Here is a 19,773-nt window from a genome sequence, read left to right as displayed (position 1 = left end):
TGGTTCTGCTTCAGTCAAATGGGAGTTTTAACAGCTCCTTAAATCCCTCAAGTTAATCTATCCGCATGTGATCTTAGTCTGTTTTCTTTCTCTACAATTCTATCTCATCTCTGCTTCTTCTGAATCTTTGTTCACATCTCCATCTCTTCTCTGGCTCTTCTCCCTACATTCCTGGTTTTCCTTGCACTAAATGCCAGTGTGCTTATTAATAGGATGGCTCTCTGGGCTAGACAGTCCCCTTCCTGCATAGGGCATCTCTGGGCTTCTGAAAATGAGTTCTTCAACAGTCCCACAGGTAGGGCCTCCCCTCTATGTGGCAGCAGTCAGTCTCCAGAGAGGAGCCTCACCAGAGGGCTCCAATCTCTCTAAAAATGCACTGCCAAATCCCTCATCAATGGGGACTTGGCATATTTTAATATTCTTCCCCTGTGGAGGGGCTTGGGGCCTCCTACAAAGTGGAGAGGTCATTAATGGACAAATTTCAGAGACCCTGGAGCTGCCTGGGAATGCTTTGAGGAGGTTTTGAGGCCCCTAGTCTAGATTTGGTACGCCTCCAAAGTGCACTTGTTGATTTAGTAAAAGTCAGTCCAAGAACCGAGCTAATCTTGAGCAGAGGAGCATATCTCATGCTTGAGTCGGTCCTCTGCTAAAACCGCCAACGAGGAGGTGAGATCAGTGCTGATTTCACTGTCATGCAAAATAATGGGCTCTCGGGTCCAAGGCTGGGAAATTCAGTTTTGGAGTAGATTGGATTATGTTCTGCCCATCACAGGGGGAGAAGAGGAAACTTGTTTTTAAGCACCTCCTAATGTAGTAAGTAGATCCAGTGTCCACTTGGGGAAGGCTGTGTGTCCCGTTTTCCTGCTCAGTGCCCCCTGTAAAGGGAAAAGGAGATGTTAAGGGAAATCATTGCACAAAATAGCTCATGCTTAAATCCCTGTAGATGTCTTCCTAAGATTGTCTGTCTAAAATGCATAGTTGTTCATTCTTAAAATATTTTGGTTCGATTACTTACAAATGGTCAATGTCTCACTGTGCTTTCCTTTTTTCAAGGTGGAAAAAGTGTGCACTGGTGGGCATACAGATGTACTCCTTTATCCTGCTAAGAAAATGCAACACTTAGTGACGAGTGGCATAGACCATGAAGGAACATCTCAGAACCTTACTTCTTCAAAAGCAGATCCTTTCTTAAAGCCAGTTATGGAGACCAAATCAGCTTCTCTGAATAGTGACTTCAAACAGAAAGTTGCAGAAATTTTGTTTAAGTATTCCAATGGTCTTTGGGCTAATGCACTTCCCAAGGTGTATGAAGACACATACAAAGTAAAATTTCCTGAGGATGCTCTGAATAATCTTGACTTATTGTCTGATATATGCACTGTCAACCAGATAAGTGACAGCCCTAAAAAGGCAATCCTCTATGCTAAACCACAAAAATACATGGATGAGAATCTGAATGCCACTGATCGTGTCCATATCCCTGAAGATCTGAAGATAACGGTTGAGCAAGAGTGCTCTCAGTTAATGGAAAAGACCAAAGAGCAGGGTCCAGAAAGTATAATGGTCCCTCCTTTAATCATTCCGGCGGAAGCATCTCCATCTGTATTGGTGGTAGAACTGAACAACACGAATGAAGTTGTTATTAGGCAAGTCTTTACTTCATACTCTTTCTTCATTTTTTCTAAAATCCAGGGATCATTCTGCACAATCAACTTGCTCACTACTTTGCTCACAAAAAGCTATTTTACAAAAGAAAACAGACCAATAGAAAACTCCACTAACAGACTGTAATAGTTGCTAAGAATACTAACACATTTAAAATACTATAAAACATATTCAGTTTGCGACTGCAAAATTGAACAGAAATGAGCTCAGTGAAGATTCATTGAACGAATCCCAGCGTAAGCTTTAGAGTGAGAAGCAGAGAAGGGCTGAGACTGTTCAGCTGTCATTGGAAAGTAGGGTTTTTAAATTGTCCTCCTCTTCTTCTTCATCATACTGTTCAGATGTCACCTTCCTATTATAGCTGACTCTTAAAACTATGACTCTTTATCCTTTAGTCGAGGTGTATTTCTTCCAATATAAAGGAAAACTGCAGTGTAATGGAAACATGAGAACAATGACTGTGCACTAAAATGTGCACTGTAATATCGCAGTGATCGACTAGTGCTTTGAACTGTTTGCATGTTCGTTTGTGGGTTAGTCCACCGAGGACCAACGTTAAAATAGCTCCGCTGCTTTAGAAAGGGCGGCGGCTGCTGCTATGCTCCCCTATCTAAAGTGGCTGCTTTGTGTCGGGGAATCCCACGGCATGTTTACTTGTCGTCTTCACGCTGTGATAGAATGTAGAAATCTCTGTGACATACAGATACAGCCGCCGCTCGGCCAACTTTTCATCCAAAAAAGTTGAGTTACAAACCCTTGAAAATTACTTTACAGATACTCGGTAGAGTGGTGTATCAACACTCCTCTCGTGGCTGAGTCCGTTTCTGCAGAGTTTAAGCTTACATTTCATAATTTTTTTCCCAGTAATCATCAAAAGCCCCAATCAGGATCTGGGCCCTATTGTGCTAAGCATTCTACAAATACTTTGGGGGGAAGGACTGTCTCTCAAGAGCTTACTAATTATGCAAGGTATGATGAGCAATAGGAGGAAAGATGGGTGGGCGAAACATTTAAATAGACTACCTTTATGCATGGTTTGGTTCCAAATCCCTTATACATTTTTAGTATTTAGCAGAAATTGGTATAATTGATCGTGTGTGTGTGTGTATATATATATGATCAATTATAGCAATTTCTGCTAAATTTCAAAAGTAAATTTCCAATCCTTTTAGTTAAAGAGAAAATTAAGTGCCTCAAAACAGTGGTGTTGGTATGTAGAAAGATGGATACTGTTCTAAATGAATGTTGACTCTAAAGCCTAATGATCATTAACCCATTATGCTGCTAATTCTATCAGAAACAGCCATCTATTTTGGGTTTATGGGCAAAATGTGACTAGAGGACCAACACTTTTCTTTCTCAGTCTGAGCCTTAACACCATTCACATTGTCCTTTACCTCAAGCAAGTTCTTACTCTGTTGTATTTAAGTGCTACAATTGCAGGGAGTGGTTGTAATTTTATCTTGAACTTGGCTCTAAACCCAGTAAACTAGTCTGTGCCAAAACTTTTAACCAAGATGGTATACCAGACTTTCTCTGAATGGAAAAAATCGCTGATCAACATAAAGAAAAGGCCACATGAGTTTGTGACTGAGCCTCGGTTATTAAAAAATGGCAATACACTTACTACACGGGGGAATTGAAAATATAGGGAGCCCTGGAAGAGTTCAGTTGTTCAGATAAATTAATTTAAAAACAAAGATACTGGTAAATCTGAACTGGTGGCCGCAACTGTGGGATGATTTTTTGCGGGGGGAAATGGCCAGTGGAAGCAAGGACTTGTTCTTGTATGCTAGAACGTTAATCGACCCATGCAGATTGCATGCTTCGCATCAGTAAGGGGGGTGCACAGTCTGTCTTTCTCCCCACCGCATGGTGTTCTGTCAGATCTGGAACCATGCTGAACACTTTTTATTTTTCATTTTGACAGCATTAATTTATTATACACTGAGCGTGTCGCTTACGCTTTTACCTGTTTGAGATTAACTCTTCAAAGTGGATGGATTCTGACTTGAAGAATTAAATTTTGGGAACTGCTTATGTTTAAAAAGTCTACACTGTATGTACTGGGTCTAGCGTGGGGTTTTTCTTCCAAAGGCAGAGTTGTGCCATTTTTGTCACTTTGCCAATGCCAGTTTCAGCAGGCATTTCATACTTAGCGCCATGCACTTCGGCTCCGTGCATTTCACACTTCCATATGGGTGTCCGATTTGCTGCATCAGCTCAGATCAATGATCCCCTTTTCTTAGGTTCCTTCTATGGAGTCAACATGGGAAGAGCAAGGAAAAATTCCTGCTCAACAAGGAGCAGGACAGAACACTTCAGTGTTTGAGAGCGTTAGGGAGGCTTCAACACTGCTTAATCGCTACTTCTGTGAACACAGGCTTTCCAAGAGCATCAGAATAATGCATTCTGAGATTAACACAATTTCTGCTTGTCACACACGCTGACATCCACACCACCCACTTACTCTTCTTCTCGATAAGGACTGCTTGATGACCCTGATTATCAATGTAGTTTTCTGCACTCAAAATTTGAAAGCATTGTCTTGGATTATATGCCCTGTATCCTCTGTCAAGTTGGGTGTATGCTCATCCATTACATATCTGTTCCAGTTCTTAAAAGTTACATTTCTAGTACAGCTTATGTAGCCCTGCATATTCCCAACCTGAAACAGAAATATCTATAGCTAATCTTATTCCATTGCCTGTACATACTACAGAACCTCCCCTGAAGGCTCAGGTTGTGAATGAGCAGCTCATTCTCCTGTCAGTTGAATTTGCCTATGGTTTGTCAGAGGAACATTCCTTATGTCTGACACAGAGAAGGTGGAGGAGAATGTGTTATAATCTACTTGAGTGATGACTGTTTTGCTTCTGATCTCAGATGTGAGTGACCTCCATTCCAAAATTGGCTTCATTGGAGTATGTAATGTGGATTAAATTTAAGGTATTGTTGAAGTGGGATGCTCTCAATACATTTCAGATCCTATTTGAGCTGACCAAAGTTCTGTCCCAGTTGCTGTTAGGTGTTGCTAAGGCTGCTTGTTCTGGATGAATTCAATATCTGTTTGAGTAGCTCTTCTAGATTTAAGATTTCATAGCCACTGTGACAATCATGAGATTCAGTAAAAACAGCGAGGAGTCCTTGTGGCACCTTAGAGACTAAGAAATGTATTTGGGCATAAGCTTTTGTGGGCTAAAACCCACTTCATCAGATGCGTGGAGTGGAAAACACAGTAGGAAGATATACATACTAAGTACATGAAAAGATGGGAGTTGCCTTACCGAACAGGGGTCAGTTCTAACAAGACAATTCAATTAAAGTGGGCTATTATCAACAGGAGGAAAAATCCCTTTTGTGTAGTGGTAATCAGGGTGGCCCATTTCAAACAGTTGACAAGAATGTGTGAGTAACAGTAGGGAGAAAGTAGCATGGGGAAATTAGTTTTTAGTTTTTGTAGTGACTCATCCACTCCCAGCCTTTATTCAAGCCTAATTTGATGGTGTCCAGTTTGCAAATTAATTCCAGTTCTGCAGTTTCTCATTGGAGTCTGTGTTTGAAGTTTTTTTGTTGAATTGCCACCTTTAAGTCTGTTGTTGAGTGTCCAGGGAGGTTGAAGTGTTCTCCGACTGGTTTTTGAATGTTATACTTCTTGACGTCTGATTTGTGTCCATTTGTTCTTTTGCGTAGAGACTGTCCTGTTTGGCCAATGTACATGGCAGAGTAAGTAAGAGGGGCATTGCTGGCACATGATGGCATATATCACACTGGTAGATGTGCAGGAGAATGAGCCCATGATGGTGTGGCTGATGCGGTTAGGTCCTATGATGGTGTCAGAGTCCTGTGATATGTGGACAGAGTTGGTAACAGGGTTTGTTGCAGGGATAGGTTCCTGGTTTTGTGTTTTTATTGTGTGGTGTGTAGTTGCTGGTGAGTATTTGCTACAGGTTGGGGGGCTGTCTGTAAGCGAGGATTGGCCTGTCTCCCAAGGTCTGTGAGGCTGAGGGATCATCCTTCAGGATAGGTTGTAGATCCTTGATGCGCTGGAGAGGTTTTAGTTAAGGAATGAAGGCAACGGCTAGTGGCGTTCTGTTCTTTTCTTTGTTGGGCCTGTCCTGTAGTAGGTGACTTCTGGGTACTCTTCTGGCTCTGTCAGTCTGTTTCTTCCCTTCAGCAGGTGGGGACTGTAGTTTTAAGAATGCTTGATAGAGATCCTGTAGGTGTTTGTCTCTGTCTGAGGGATTGGAACAAATGTGGTTGTATCTTAGAGCTTGGCTGTAGACAATGGATCGTGTGGTGTGGTCTTGATGAAAGCTGGAGGCATGTAGATAACTATAGTGGTCAGTAGGTTTCTAGTGTAGGGTGGTGTTTATGTGACCGTCGCTTATTTGCACTGTAGTGTCCAGGAACTGGATCTCTTGTGTGGACTGGTCCAGGCTGAGGTTGATGGTGGAATGGAAATTGTTGAAATCCCAGTGGAATTCCTCAATGGCCTCCTTCCCATGGGTCCAGATGATGAAGATGTCATCAATGTAGTCCAAATAGAGTAGGGGCGTTAGAGGACGAGAGCTGAGGAAGCGTTGTTCTAAGTCAACCATAAACATTTTGGCATACTGTGGGGCCATGCGAGTACCATAGCAGTGTCGCTGATTTGAAGGTATACATTGTCCCCAAATGTAAAATAGTTGTGGGTGAGGACAAGTCACAAAGTTCAGCCACCAGGTTTGTCGTGACATTATCGGGGATACTGTTCCTGACGGCTTGTCCATCTTTGTGTGTAATGTTGGTGTAGAGGGCTTCTACATCGGAGAGATCTCTTCTGTCTGCCTAGAGCGTCTTCATCAGAAGCATTGCAGTAGCCAACCTGCACTGGTGCAGTTGCGCCGCCGTACATGATGTAGTGTAGGCTGTAAATGGTGTGTGCGCAGTGAGAGTTTATACTCTTGTCCTGGTATGACTGTTGTTTAGGACAAGCAGAGCTCATCTTTGCTCCTGGTGATGCATGAGATCCGTTTTACTGGTATGAAGTAAGGTGAAAAAGCCCAGCTGGGTTTGAATTCTGAGGCAGAACACCACGTCTCTTGCTAGATATTGCAACAGTCTTGACCTAGACTATTGATCTCCATTTCTGTCCCCTTCAAAAGATGAAGCATAGAAGCTCGAATGTAGTGGTGGAAGTTGCCCTCTGAATTTAATCCATCTTGTCATGAAGGGTTAATGGAATCTCACATTGGTGATCATGGGAGATAGAGGTTTCATTCTACTCCCCAGTGATATCTGGGAGGTAAATGAATGAAGTGGTTTCAGGAGGTAGACATCCTGCTGAGTCCAAGCTGCCTGACCTTGGAAATGGTGTGAAATATTTCTCTTTGTGGGCAAGATAATTCACTTTTCAGAGCTAGATAGACTTGCTCCTTGATTTCAGGTCTTTGCCATAGGAAGAAGAAAGTGCTTTGGATAGTTTGCTCTTTAAGAGGGAGAAATTATGCATCTGCCCCAATGGGATATTCACCATTCCATGACGTCTCTGTCCTGCTGGAGGAGTATGAAGTCACTAGGGAAGCTACAATGCTGTCATTGGCTGCAATGCTATCAATGTGATCAGATTCCTCTTTTATTTGCTTGGACCATGACTGTGTCTCTGCTGTTCCTTTGTTTAGCGTAGATTGGTGCTTGGATGATACCCTGCTGTCTGAGATTTAACCAGGGTAGAATAGAAGTTGAAGCAGCTGGATGGGGATTTTAAGATATTCAGCTTTGCACTGTTAGAAATAGTCCTAGTGAGCATGATTTTGTGGGTAGAATGCAAGTGAAGTGGTTAAAGTGCTTGATAAACTTCATCATAGGGCTATTGCCGCCAGAGGCAGGTTGGTATGCGCATATATTTACAGGTATAAAGCCTACAATGTAGGTACGTGTTTGTGATTTAACTCTTTCCAGCAGGATAGCTAGTTAGTAACTTTTGTTGTTTTCCCTTAGGAAAAAACCCACTCATTGAAGCTAAAGCTTCCTGATCACTCGAGTTGATTCTCTTTATATGTAGACAGATGTGTTTAAATTCTATTAGTTTACTATTTTGGAAGGAACACAGCAGGGGCACACTGCTATCGTGAATGTTTAAAAAATTGAGCTGCATTTTCAGTTTTCAAATGAAGTGAATTTCATGTTTGAAATGAACTCGAGCTAAAAATGCAATAATTCCTGTTTTCATGGCTTGATATGTAATGGGCTCTCTTTACAAAGGTGAATTACATGGAATACGAAGCAAATATTTTGTAATATATAACATGTAGATGGACACCCTGGCATACAGTGGAGGATTGTGATTCTGCCATCTAAGTAAATGTCATGTAAAGATCGCTTTCAAGGAATCAGGAAAAGGAAATCTCTCTCTCCTAGGTATAAACTTAATTTGATACTTCACCAGCTTTGAGAGAAGAAAATCATTTAATGCCCTGTTAATAGGATGTTTGAATATTGCCAGAAACTAGTTAAGCAAGGATGTCCTGCATGATCATATGGCATAATTTGTAATAGTTATTTAAATGAAATTGGCACTCTTCCACCCTTGGTTTGGGTTTATAGAAAATTTTGTCTTTAGAGCTGGGCTGCTGTAGCAGTCTGTCTACTAGACTGCAGCACTGCATTTTGCCACTGACAAGTGAAAGGAAGCAGTGTGACAGCTGATGGCACAGTAACAGCTGGCCTAGCACGTGAATAGTAATGAGCAAAGGATTAGAGTTAAACACAGTTAAAGAAAATAACTTCACTTTTTCCACAAGTCACAGCCAAGGGAAATGGATGGAGCGGGAATCGGGGAGATCAGAATCTGAGACGGTTGAAGAATGGATTGTTCTGGGAAAGAAATTGTCTAGGGATGAAGGAGGACAGCAGCCTAGTATCAGGGATCAAGTCTGGAGATCCAGGAGAGAGACTGCAGCAGATGGTCTGCTGCCTAAAGCTTTAGTTTGATGTTGAAAGCTGCTCTAGTTTCCCTAAGCTTCAGGTGGGGAAATTTCCTTTGCACAAAGTTTAACTCTGGTGAAATCACACTGATCTAACTAATGTCTCCATGAATGTGGAGGGTCACAATCCCTTAAAGTTTCAAATATAACAAGTTCCAATTTCCTGGTTGCATCATATCTGACTTCAGACACTACTCAGCTTATAAAACCAAACATGCCTTCACTACCAGAAGTGCTAGGGACTTTCCCTGTAAAAGTTCAGGTTCTAAAGAGTACAGTAAGGTCCCTTACGGTATTGGACTGAGCCACGAGGAATTTTCTTTTTGGACACTTACAGTTGAGTCCAATTTGTGTCAGACAGTTATATTGCGTCTATCATTAGATCCTTACCTAGCTTCAGACAGTACTACTAATGCTTTACTTCTCTAAGAACTATAACTCTGTTTCTGTATCCTCATTTTTTGAGAAGGAAAGTTCAGATGCTGATGTGACTAAATACCTACAGGTATGCTTTTCTGTTTCAGTTTTTGCATCTGCTCAAATTTTCTGTTGCTGTACTTACCCCTTTGGTGGATTTGTTTCCCGTGACATACTGTAGGTACGTGGGCAAAGACTATTCTGCTGCTCAAGAACTAATGGAAGATGAGATGAAAGAATATTATAGTCAGAATCTGACAGTATTGCTGATGCAGTCTGTAAGCATTGGACAACTTGTCGCTGTACATGCCGAGGAAGATGCCTGGTTGCGTGCTCAGATAATTTCAGTGGAAGACAATCGAATAAAGGCAAGCAACTTTTTCTTTTTGACACTTTTTGTGAAAAAGTGTTAGTGTAAATAATAATAATACAGGTAATAGCTGTGCATTTATCACAGAAGAATCACTCTGCAGTACTCAGCAACAAATTGCTTTTGCTCTTCATTACATGAAAAACAAAGCGTGGCTTTTAAAATAATTACAGCACTGCTGCTAAAGTAAATGGTCTGTTGCCTTTTTCCTTATTTTTATTTTAGGCTTTTCTGTGTTCATTGGTATCTCTAATATACTAATGTATCCTGTGCATCATTATGAAACGTGGAAGTAGTATCTCCATCTTCCAGATATAGACTGTAAATGCCAGTAGATAACTAGAATGCCGATCTCCTGAGTCAAGTCCTAGTGCAGTTACCACAAGTCCATCCTTACTGTGTCTTTTGCAGCTTGTTAACACGAGTGCTTAGGCTCACTTACGCTGAGTGGGTATTCCTGTTGTTGTACTCAGCATGCTGGTAACTAAAATACCTTGAACAAAATGATTAAACTTTTCACACTGCTGCAGTTTCTCTTCTTGTTCTGTGTTCTCTAGAGTCAGAGTTGTATTTTTGGGGGCTTTACTTTTAGAGAATTAGAACATGACTGAACTGGAAGAGTTTAAGAAAAATTTCAAGTCCTTCGTGTCTAGTGTCACTATGTAGTTATATTAAGTAACCTTAAATTGTAGGTTTTTATTTTTTTGCAGTCTCTGCTTCCCTAGTCAGCATGACAAACTTCCACTAAGATCTGCTAAACACACTTCTAATACAACTCCCTTTCACAAATTTAGTCAAGTGGACACATGCAGTTTTAAGTATCTGTTCCAAAACTGTGAGTTCTCATTCAGCTGGGAAGTCATGAGATGGGGGAATCTGTCCAGTATTCGAAGGCTTTAGCGTTAGCTGCAGAAAAACTGCCAGGACAATAGTAGCTAACGTCCCGCTGATTTCTCTCCAGATTTCAGCTAACTGCACTTGGTTGCACGGTAGGGAGGCCAGTGGTGCATGGCAAGAATAGCCTGCTTTCTGAAGTTTCTCTTCAACAAGAAATCTGGAAGTCTGGCTTTCTGGAGTGTCTGGCTTGCACATCAGATTTTCAGAAAGGCTTCTAAATCGCTCTCCCTGAGCCTGGTGATCTTCAAGAAGTTAGCATGGTGCTGTGTATAGTTCAGAAAAACAAGAGACCATCTGTATAAGCTGATACAAAGCAGCACTGTAGCTTCTTCTGTTCCAATCACCATCAGCCATTTGCTCCCACTGACTAAACAATTTACTTATCGAGATGGTATGAAGTCTGCAGTATTCTGAAACCGTGTAATCATCAGAAATGAGAATCAAAAAGGTTCCGTTCTCATTATAAAAACAAAGGAAATACCTAGAACTGCACTGAAATAATATTAAAGGGTCTGGTTTAAACCCACAAAAGCCAAAAAATTCAGAATTACCACTTTACTGCCATCTTCTGTACCATTCTGAGACAATAGGTACTCGGAAGCGCTGTCATTTTGTACCCTTTGAAGTGTTGGTGTTCCAAGGAACAGCTAACGCTGAGCTTGCAGTGATTTCAGGAAAGAGAAGAAGGGTATGGAGCACTTTCTAAACTTTTTTTTATTGACATTAAATTAGTTTGAAGAATTTTCATATAATGGTATTTCAAAGTATATACTGTGTTAATGAGAAACAGATTTATATTAACAGCTGGCTGTATAAAAATGTGATCACTAAATAAGTCCACCAAGTGTGTGTATTCTGGGTAAATCATTCAAATAGTACTAACATACTTGTAATATGAAAAATAAATGTTTCTCTTTCAATTATTAGGTGTGCTATGTTGATTATGGCTTCAGTGAGATTATTGAAAACAACAAAGTGTACAAACTAGGTAGATGCTTCTATTCGCTTCCATTCCAAGCTGCGAAATGTAGACTAGCAGGTAAGAGGAACTTTTTTGAGAGAATTATTAAATATCTAGTACCATAATTTTGCCTGTAACTTAACAGAGGTTGGGGCAGGAAAAGAGCCCCCAAAACCTTACTGCGTACTTCAGAGAAACCTGGGAAATGAAGTTAAGAAATAGGGAGGAATGGAGTTAAAATAAAAACATTAATTTGATCTGTTATTTTGGTTAGATTATTAAAGCTGGGTCTGTTTTCAAAAGACTTTTGTTTTACCAGAAGAAAATAATTTATTTTCTTGATTCTCGAGGGATCTTGAATGTATATTTCATGGTAGAAGCTTGATTTAAGACTAGGAAGAGATCAGCTGAAGTTTCTCTGGTTTTCTTAGTATTTATTTTATTTTTTAATGGAGAAAGCTAGTTACCCGCATCCTCCCTCCCTCTTTCCTTCATTCCTTTTATTACACTTGGGGGGGTCTTTCCCCTGCTTCCCAATTCTTCTCTTGAGCTCATGCCCAAGGCTCCGGGATTCAAGCCCTGTGGTTCCTGCTCTAAGCCCAGGCCAACAGGCAACCCCCATGACTCTTGTCCAAAGTGTCTGAGGGAGTCTCAAGCAGAGAAGTGCAGGATCTGCAAAGGGTTTTGTCCACGGACTGAGGAGGAGTGGAACTTCTGTTCAAAGCAGCTCCTCATGGAGGCAGCTCGTAGCCCTCAGCCTCCTGTGGCGAACCACGATCCAGCACCGAGCACCTCAGTGCACAACGCTCCAGCGGCAGCAGCCGGAGCAGCACCGTGGTTGGGCTCTGGTTGAGACCTGCGGCACCGGTGCTCCTTGGCACCGCAACCGACATTATCAGCCCGGTCGCGCTCCCATTCTCTGGCCAGAAGCGGCACCGGAAAAGGGTGGCCCACCTCCACAGAGAGCAGCCTCCCTGGAACCACCTGTGGAGACGCGTCCCGCAGGGGAGCATCTAGGGGCACAGCCTACGGCTTCGGCACCATTTACTCCGGCACTGAGGGGAGTCTGGTACCCCTAGACTCCCCGACTTGCAGCGTGATTGAGATCCAGTTTCCATTTCCCCTGGATACTTTTGCGGCTGCAAGGGATCTTATTGCCATGACAGCATCGGCATCCCCTCAGCCACATGCCAAGGCACCGGTACCTGTATGAACAGCACCATTCCGGGGCAAGCCAGCCCTACTCCACCCTTCGGTTGAGCTGCAGCACCGTTCCTGTTCTTGGCACGGTTCCCGCTCCTGCCGCCACTCACAGTCCCGGCACCAGGCATACTTGCAGCACCGCTTGGACTCCCATCGCCAGTCCCGATTGCGGCACTGCTCTATCTGCCGGTTATTGTCGAGGAGTAGATCCGGACTCGACGCTGCTCTCAACGCCGGTCGTCATCTCGGCCCAGATCCAGGCACCGTTCCAGGTCTCGGTACTGGTCCAGGTCCCGGCACCGCTCCCCAGCATCGCGGCACCATTCCTCATCGACGTGACCCAGCGCAGAGCCACTCGGCACCACCGTGGCCTTTGCGTTCTGCTTCTCGTTCTTCGGGATCGGAGGCGGGGTCGTGTTTCTTGGACCTTCGCCATTTGGACCATAACCGCCTGGAGTCAGGGGCTGGGCCTTGGCAGGCGCAGGAGCAAGGTCCCGCTCAAGGGCTCACTCAGTGGCCGTTCTCAATGCCCTGGGCGTACCACCAGGCCCAGGGTGCTCCATCTGGGGCTTCTCTCCGAGCCACGAGTGCCAGAGGCTACTGCCAGTCTGCCCTCCCCGGGGGGCATGGAGACTGTGGCAGCTTCTCTCCCCACTACAAGACCTCCTCCAATGCAGATTCCTGGTCCAGGCCCTGAGGTCGCTGGCACAAGACAGCTGGCCCCAGCTCCTCAAGAGGCCCTAAATGACCCTCTTTCCCCCATGGCCACCTCATCCTCACCTGACAAGGCAGTGACAGGCACTGCAGTCTCAGGTCCCCCTCCAATAGACCTCCGTGCCCACCAGGACCTCCTGCGCAGGGTGGCGCGGAATATGAACCTGCAGGCGGAGGAGGTGGTAGAGGTGGAGGGCCCCGTGGTGGATATTCTGCCTGCGGAAGCTCCATCAAGGGTGGCCTTACCCCTTATTTGGACCATCCAAAGCACCGCCAGGACAATCTGGCAGACACCTACGTCCATCCCCCCCCCAACTTCTGAAGGAATGGAGTGGAAATACTTTGTCCCCTCAAAGGGGTATGATTATCTGTTCACCCACCCACAGCCCTGTTCGCTCATGGTGGCGTCAGTGAACGAAAAAGAATGGCATGGGCAGTAGGCCCCAGCGCCCAAATCAAAGGATGCCAAGCGCCTTGATTTGTTTGGGCACAAAGTTTATTCCTTCGGCTCAGGATCACTAATCAGCAGGCGCTCCTGAGCCGTTACAATTTTAACTCCTGGAACTCCATGCTGAAGTTTAAGGAGTTAGTACCTCCTGAGTCCAAAGAGGAGTTTGAGGCTTTGGTGGAAGAGGGCAAAACAGTGGCACAGACCTCTTTGCAGGCCTCGCTGGATGATGTGGACTCCGCCACACGTACTTTGTCCTCGGGGATCACAGTGATCCCCATCTCCTGGCTGCAAGCCTCCGGCCTGCCACCGGAACTTCAGCAAACACTGCAGGACCTCCCCTTTGATGGAGCAGGCCTGTTCTCAGAAAAGACCAATTCAAGGCTACAAAGCCTTAAGGACTCAAGGGCGTTAATGAAGTCCCTGGGCATGCACACACTGGCTACCCAGCGGAAACCCTTCAAACCCCAGCAGCCACAACAATGCTCCTATCCTCCTCCTCAGCCGAGGCAGGCTTTCTATAGGAGGTGGGGGCGTAATGGCAGGAGGAAGCCCTCCAACCCCAAGTCTGGGCAAGGCCAGGGCCCGTCCGAGCCTTCATCAGGCTCAAAACAGGCCTTTTGAAGGGCCGCCGTAGGATGGTGCACCAGACCTCGTTCAGGATCTTACCCCACCTTTCTTGAATAGTTTATCCCATTTCCACCATGCTTGGTCTCGCATAACCACGGACCACTGGGTTCTCTGCACGGTGGAAACGGGATACTCTCTCTAATTTCCTTCCCCCCTCTCCCCCCCTTCCTCCCATCCTTCTTCCCCGTCCCTCTTCAGGGACCCTTCTCATGAGCAATTTCTTATTCAGGAATTTCAGATGCTTCTCGCCATGGGGACAATTGAGGAGGTTCTGAGGGAGCTAAGGGGCAGGGGTTTTACTCCTGATACTTCCTTATCCCCAAGGCAAAGGGTGGGCTTTGGCCCATTCTGGACCTGCGCGGTCTCAACAAGTACATGGTAAAGTTGAAATTCCACATGGTCTCATTGGGTACCATTATACCTTCCCTGGAGACTGGTATGCCACCCTTGACATGAAGGACGTGTATTTCCACATAGCGATTCATCCGGCACACAGACACTTCCTCAGCTTTGTGGTCAACTGCAAACGCTATCCGTTCACGGCCCTTCCCTTCGGTCTTCCACAGCCCCCCGAGTGTTCACCAAATGTATGGCGGTCGTGGCGGCCTTCCTTCGTTGACGGCGGGTGCAGATTTACCCTTACCTCGATGACTGACTTATCCGGGAACGCACCAAAGAACATGTGCAGTCCCACCTCTGCTTGGTCACAGACATGTTTAGTCGGTTAGGCTTCCTTCTCAACGGTTAAAGTCAACACTAGAACCGACCCAGAGAATAGAATTTATCGGGGCGGCTCTTGACTCGGTGCAGGCACAAGCCCTCCTGCCGGACGCTTGTTTCCAGGCTATAGTGGGCCTCGTCCAGAGCCTTCAAAGCTTCCCAAGCTCGTCAGCAAGAAGTTGCCTGAGTCTTCTTGGCCACATGGCCTCCTGTGCATACGTGACCAGGCACACCAGACTTTGACTCCACCCGTTACAAGCCCGGCTAGCTTCAGTCTATCGCCCAGGTCGAGACAGCCTGAACTTGGTGGTCACCGTCCCAGAGCGGGTCTTGGCCTCCCTCTGCTGGTGGCTAAATCCCCGGGTGGTATACAAAGGAGTCCCTTTTCACAGCCTGCAGCCCTTCTTGTCTCTGGTCACGAATGTGTCAGCCCTGGGATGGGGTGCCCACCTCAGGGGCACAAGGCCTATGGCCCCCGTCCATGCTCTCCCTTCATATCAACATCCAGGAGCTGATGGTGGTGCGCCTTGCCTGTCAAGCCTTCCAGGAGCAGCTGCAGGGTCATTGTGTGGCAGTCCTCATAGACAGCGCCACGGCCATGTTCTACATCAACAAACAAGGGGGGCCCACTCCACCCCCTTCGTCAGGAGGCCCTTCGACTGTGGGAATTCTGCATTGCCCACTCCATTCACCTGGTGGCGTCCTTTCTACCTGGGGTCCAGAACACGCTGGCGGACTACCCGAGCAGGTCCTTCCGCTCCCATGGGTGGTCACTTTTGACCAGATGTCATCCACCCCATCTTCTGAAGGTGGGGGTTTCCCCAGGTCGACCCGTTGGCCTCCCGCAGTAATTGGAAATGCCTGGTGTTCTGCTCCCTCTAAGGCCGCTCCCCGGGCTCTCTCACAGATGCCTTCTTGCTCCTGTGGATGGGTTGACTATTTTACGCCTTTTCCCTGGTGCATAGGGTCCCGCTCAGAGTGCGCAGGGACAGGGCGCGAGTGATTCTGGTGGCTCCGGCATGGCCCAACAGCACTGGTACACTGTGCTGTTGGAGCTCTCTGTGGATGGTCCAGTCCCATTGCCTCTTCTTCCCAACCTGATGACTCAAGGTCACGGTCGCCTCTGCCATCCCGACCTACGATCTCTCCACCTCACGGCATGGATGCTGCGTGGCTAAACCCTTCAGAATGTCTCTGTTCGGAGTCTGTACGGCAAGTACTGATGGGCAGCAGGAAGCCCTCCACTCGGGCCACACACATGGCTAAGTGGAAGCAGTTTTCATGCTGGTGCACTCAGCGCAACACCCCCCTCTCCAGGCGTCCGTGCCGCTCATTTTGGAGCATGTCCTGGACCTAAAACAGCAGGGCCTGGTGGCATCCTCTGTCAGAGGTCACCTGGCAGCCATCTCGGCTTTTCACCCAGGTGCGAATGGCCGCTCTGTCTTCGCCAATCCCATGGTTGGCAGGTTCCTCAAGGGCCTGGACTGTCTCTACCCACAGGTTCGACAGCCAGTCCCCACATGGGACCTTAACCTGGTCTTCTCCAGACTCACGGGGCCCCGGTCGAGCCACTGGCCACCTGTTTCCTCCTCTACCTCTCCTGGAAAACTGCTTTCCTTGTTGCTATCATGTCGGTGCGGCGTGTCTCCGAGCTCAGAGCCCTTACCTCAGAACCGCCCTACACGGTCTTTCATAAAGATAAGGTGCAGCTTCGGCCTCATCAGTCCTTCCTTCCCGAGGTGGTATTGGCCTTCCATATCAGCCAGGACATTTTTCGACCAGATTTTTATGCAACACGGCACGACAGTCACCAGCAACAGTGGCTGCATTCCCTCAATGTCCTTAGGGCCCTTGCCTTCTTCATTGAGCATATGAAGCCATTCAGGAAGACGACCCAGCTCTTCGTTGCGGTGGCAGACTGGATGAAGAGCCTCCCGGTCTCCTCTCAGCGGGTCTCTTCATGAATCACGTCCTGCATCCGCACTTGCTATGATCTGGCTGGTGTACCGACCCCGCCCCTCACGGCTCTCTCCACAATAGCCCAGGCCTCATCGGCAGCTTGTCTGGCCCAGGTGCTGATGCAGGAGATCGGCAGTTTTCTGCAAGGCAAGATTCAGCATAGGCCATGCTGAAAGTTCCCTTTGAATGTGATCTTGGATTTCCATATGAATCAGTCTATCTAGCCGCCATCGTCCTTCCCAAAGGTGCATATGCACTAGAACGAACAAAGACTCCACCTCTTCGGCATTCATTAATGGTTAGCTTTGTAGCTCGATAGGAAAAAGCCCTTTCAAGTTTCTTTCTCAATCTTTGTTTGTCGCAGAGTGTGAGAGGGTCAACCAATCATAGCTCATCGACTTTTGAAATGGATAATGCATTATGGTGGTGCTGGTAATGCCTCCTGATAAGCTTGTAACACACTCGACTAGAGCACATTCAACGTCAGCAGCTTTGTGGTTCATGTCCCAGTTATGGGCAATTGCAGGGGAGCAACATGGTCTTCTGTTCATACATTCACCAGACCGTATGCACAGTCTGCTGCATCAAGGGAGGACACAAATGTAGGGAAAGCAGTCCTTCAGTCCGTCTTCCGATGAGATTCCAGGCCCCACTGCCTGGGGTAACAGCTTGGGAGACACCAACAGTGTAATGGACACCTGGAAGTCCTCGAAGAAAGAATGGTTACTTTAGCTTCTCATAACTGTTCTTTGAGATGTGTTGGATATGTCCATTCGTGACCTACCCTCCCCTTCCAACACATCAGTCTACCATTGACTTCCTGTGCAAAGGAACTAGGGGAGGGTTCTGCACTCCAGAGCATGTGCAGTTTGTGTGGGGGTGTGGCCACCCTTCTACATATCGCTAGGGAGAACTCTCGCGCACCAGCACACTGCAGGCATATGTGCCTGCAGTGTATCTAGAACAGCGTTGGAGAAGGTAAGTAACCATTTTTTCTGTTGCATGAAAAGTTTGGAGGTTTTGACACTTGTTCTTGTTCCAGTGTGTTGGAAAAAGCCCAAGACTCCTTGAATTTAAGGGATGGGGGATAGGGGGGCAAAGAGAGGCTGGGAGTGGCCTCTATCCCCAAAATGGCTAATAGCATGGTTTAGGCAGACTAGGGACTGGAACCTGCGTTTTCCACATCTTTATGAGTGCCATAACCATTGGGCTATATGCTGTTCTGGGATAGGGGATCTCTTTCTTTTGTCCACAAATTCCACCCTGTTCCCGAGAAACCTTTCTAATTAACATTTTGTTGAAACAATACGTATCTGAAACATTTTAGTTTCAGCAAAAAAAAAAAAAATCTTTTGTTGGAAATATTCATGATCAGCTCTACTAGGTGACGGTCTGCAACTTTAGTCACTTATTTACGTCTGTAAATGTGACCTGAAGTGACTTGCCCATATGCTCAGGGTTCAGCTGATTGCCACATTTGGGGTCAGGAAGGAATTTCCTCCAAGGCAGATTGGAAGAGGCCCTGGAGGTTTTTGCCTTGTTCTATAGCATGTGGAACAGGCCACTTGCTGGAGGATTCTCTGCTCCTTGAAACCTTTAAACCATGATTTGAGGACTTCAATAGCTCAGACATAGGTGAGAGGTTTTCCGCAGGAGTGGGTGGGTGAGATTCTGTGGCCTGCGTTGTGTAGGTGGTCAGACTAGATGATCATAATGGTCCCTTCTGACCTTAATATCTATACCTAGGTCATGCATGCCTGTGGCAGACCTCGGCATTTAATCAGGTATGAATCCCAGTCCAGTTGCCTTCACCACGAGATCACCTCGTGTCTCTCACCGTATCTTAAATTACATGTAAACTCTTCACAGCAGCGACCTGTGGTGTGGCAGTGGTTCTACCTATGCTTCATTTCTGCTCTCCCACTGCTCCACCCGGCCTCCAGCGCCTTCCAGGGTGGGGGGACTTAGCCTTCCAGCCAGCTCACGTAAGAGTTCCACCCCTTCCAGGATACCCAAAGGCCCAAGTAAATGCACAGAATGTAAACTCTTCCCTTCCTTAGGGATGCTGTGATAGACAGCAGCCCGCCCTGGTTCCTGGCCTTAGCCAGTCTTGTCTCCCGCAGTGAGAGCTCCAGGTCTGTTTTCCCTTTTTATAGAGCAATTAAAACTTAGAACCTACTGTAACTTGCATTCATGATCTTGTATAAGAAAATGGCCATGAGTGACCATGGAGAATATTTGTACTTTGGCATATTGCTTTCCTTTACAAATCCCCTTTATTAGTCTTGAAAGTGTGTAATACAGAAACATTTAGGGGGGAAAAAATTACACTAAAGAAGAATGTTGCAGAAAACTAGGGAGAGGTCTCTTTACGAATACAGTACATCTCCTGTTGTGTTCTGATTCTTGGAGCTGAGCTCCCAGTTGCTGGCAGAGATACTATACTTCCCTGTGGGAAGTTTCAAGGAAAATGTGTGGAAATGCTGAACTGCTTGTTTCACAGGGCTGGAAGTCTTCTGTGATGATCCTGTTCTAGTGAAAGTTGTTGAGTCACAAACCTGTGGCAGGATATTTGCTGTGGAAATACTGGAAAAGAGTGATATTCCGCTTGTTGTTCTGTATGACACCTCAGGAGAGGATGATATAAATATCAACGTCACCTGTCTGAAGGCCTTATGTGACAAATCGCTTGAACTACACCTTCAGGTACTGTTTTATTTATGAGGTAATACTTGTTCATTTAAAATTCTGAAGTGTTCCATCATGGGGAAGGAGCACAATACCAGAAACATGTTAAATGTCTTCCTTTTAAATATTTTGT

General features: G+C 45.9%; 1 protein-coding gene across 7 annotated transcripts in view; it reads left to right on the top strand.

Annotated features, from left to right (window-relative positions):
• TDRD7 (tudor domain containing 7) overlaps positions 1-19,773 on the top strand; it is a 105,492-nt gene that overhangs the window by 57,595 nt on the left and 28,124 nt on the right. For all 7 annotated transcript variants that reach the window (XM_048849687.2, XM_048849686.2, XM_075128933.1 and 4 more), the window contains 4 exons: positions 1,054-1,646; positions 9,232-9,418; positions 11,245-11,356; positions 19,456-19,658. In XM_048849687.2, the coding sequence (XP_048705644.2) occupies positions 1,054-1,646; positions 9,232-9,418; positions 11,245-11,356; positions 19,456-19,658 (1,095 nt within the window). The remainder of the gene's footprint in view (positions 1-1,053; positions 1,647-9,231; positions 9,419-11,244; positions 11,357-19,455; positions 19,659-19,773) is intronic.

Source organism: Caretta caretta, chromosome 5 (assembly GCF_965140235.1).
Source record: "Caretta caretta isolate rCarCar2 chromosome 5, rCarCar1.hap1, whole genome shotgun sequence".
Taxonomy (NCBI): Eukaryota; Metazoa; Chordata; order Testudines; family Cheloniidae; genus Caretta; species Caretta caretta.
The sequence above is the reverse complement of the archived record's forward strand: the minus strand, read 5'-3'. Positions and strand labels throughout refer to the sequence as shown.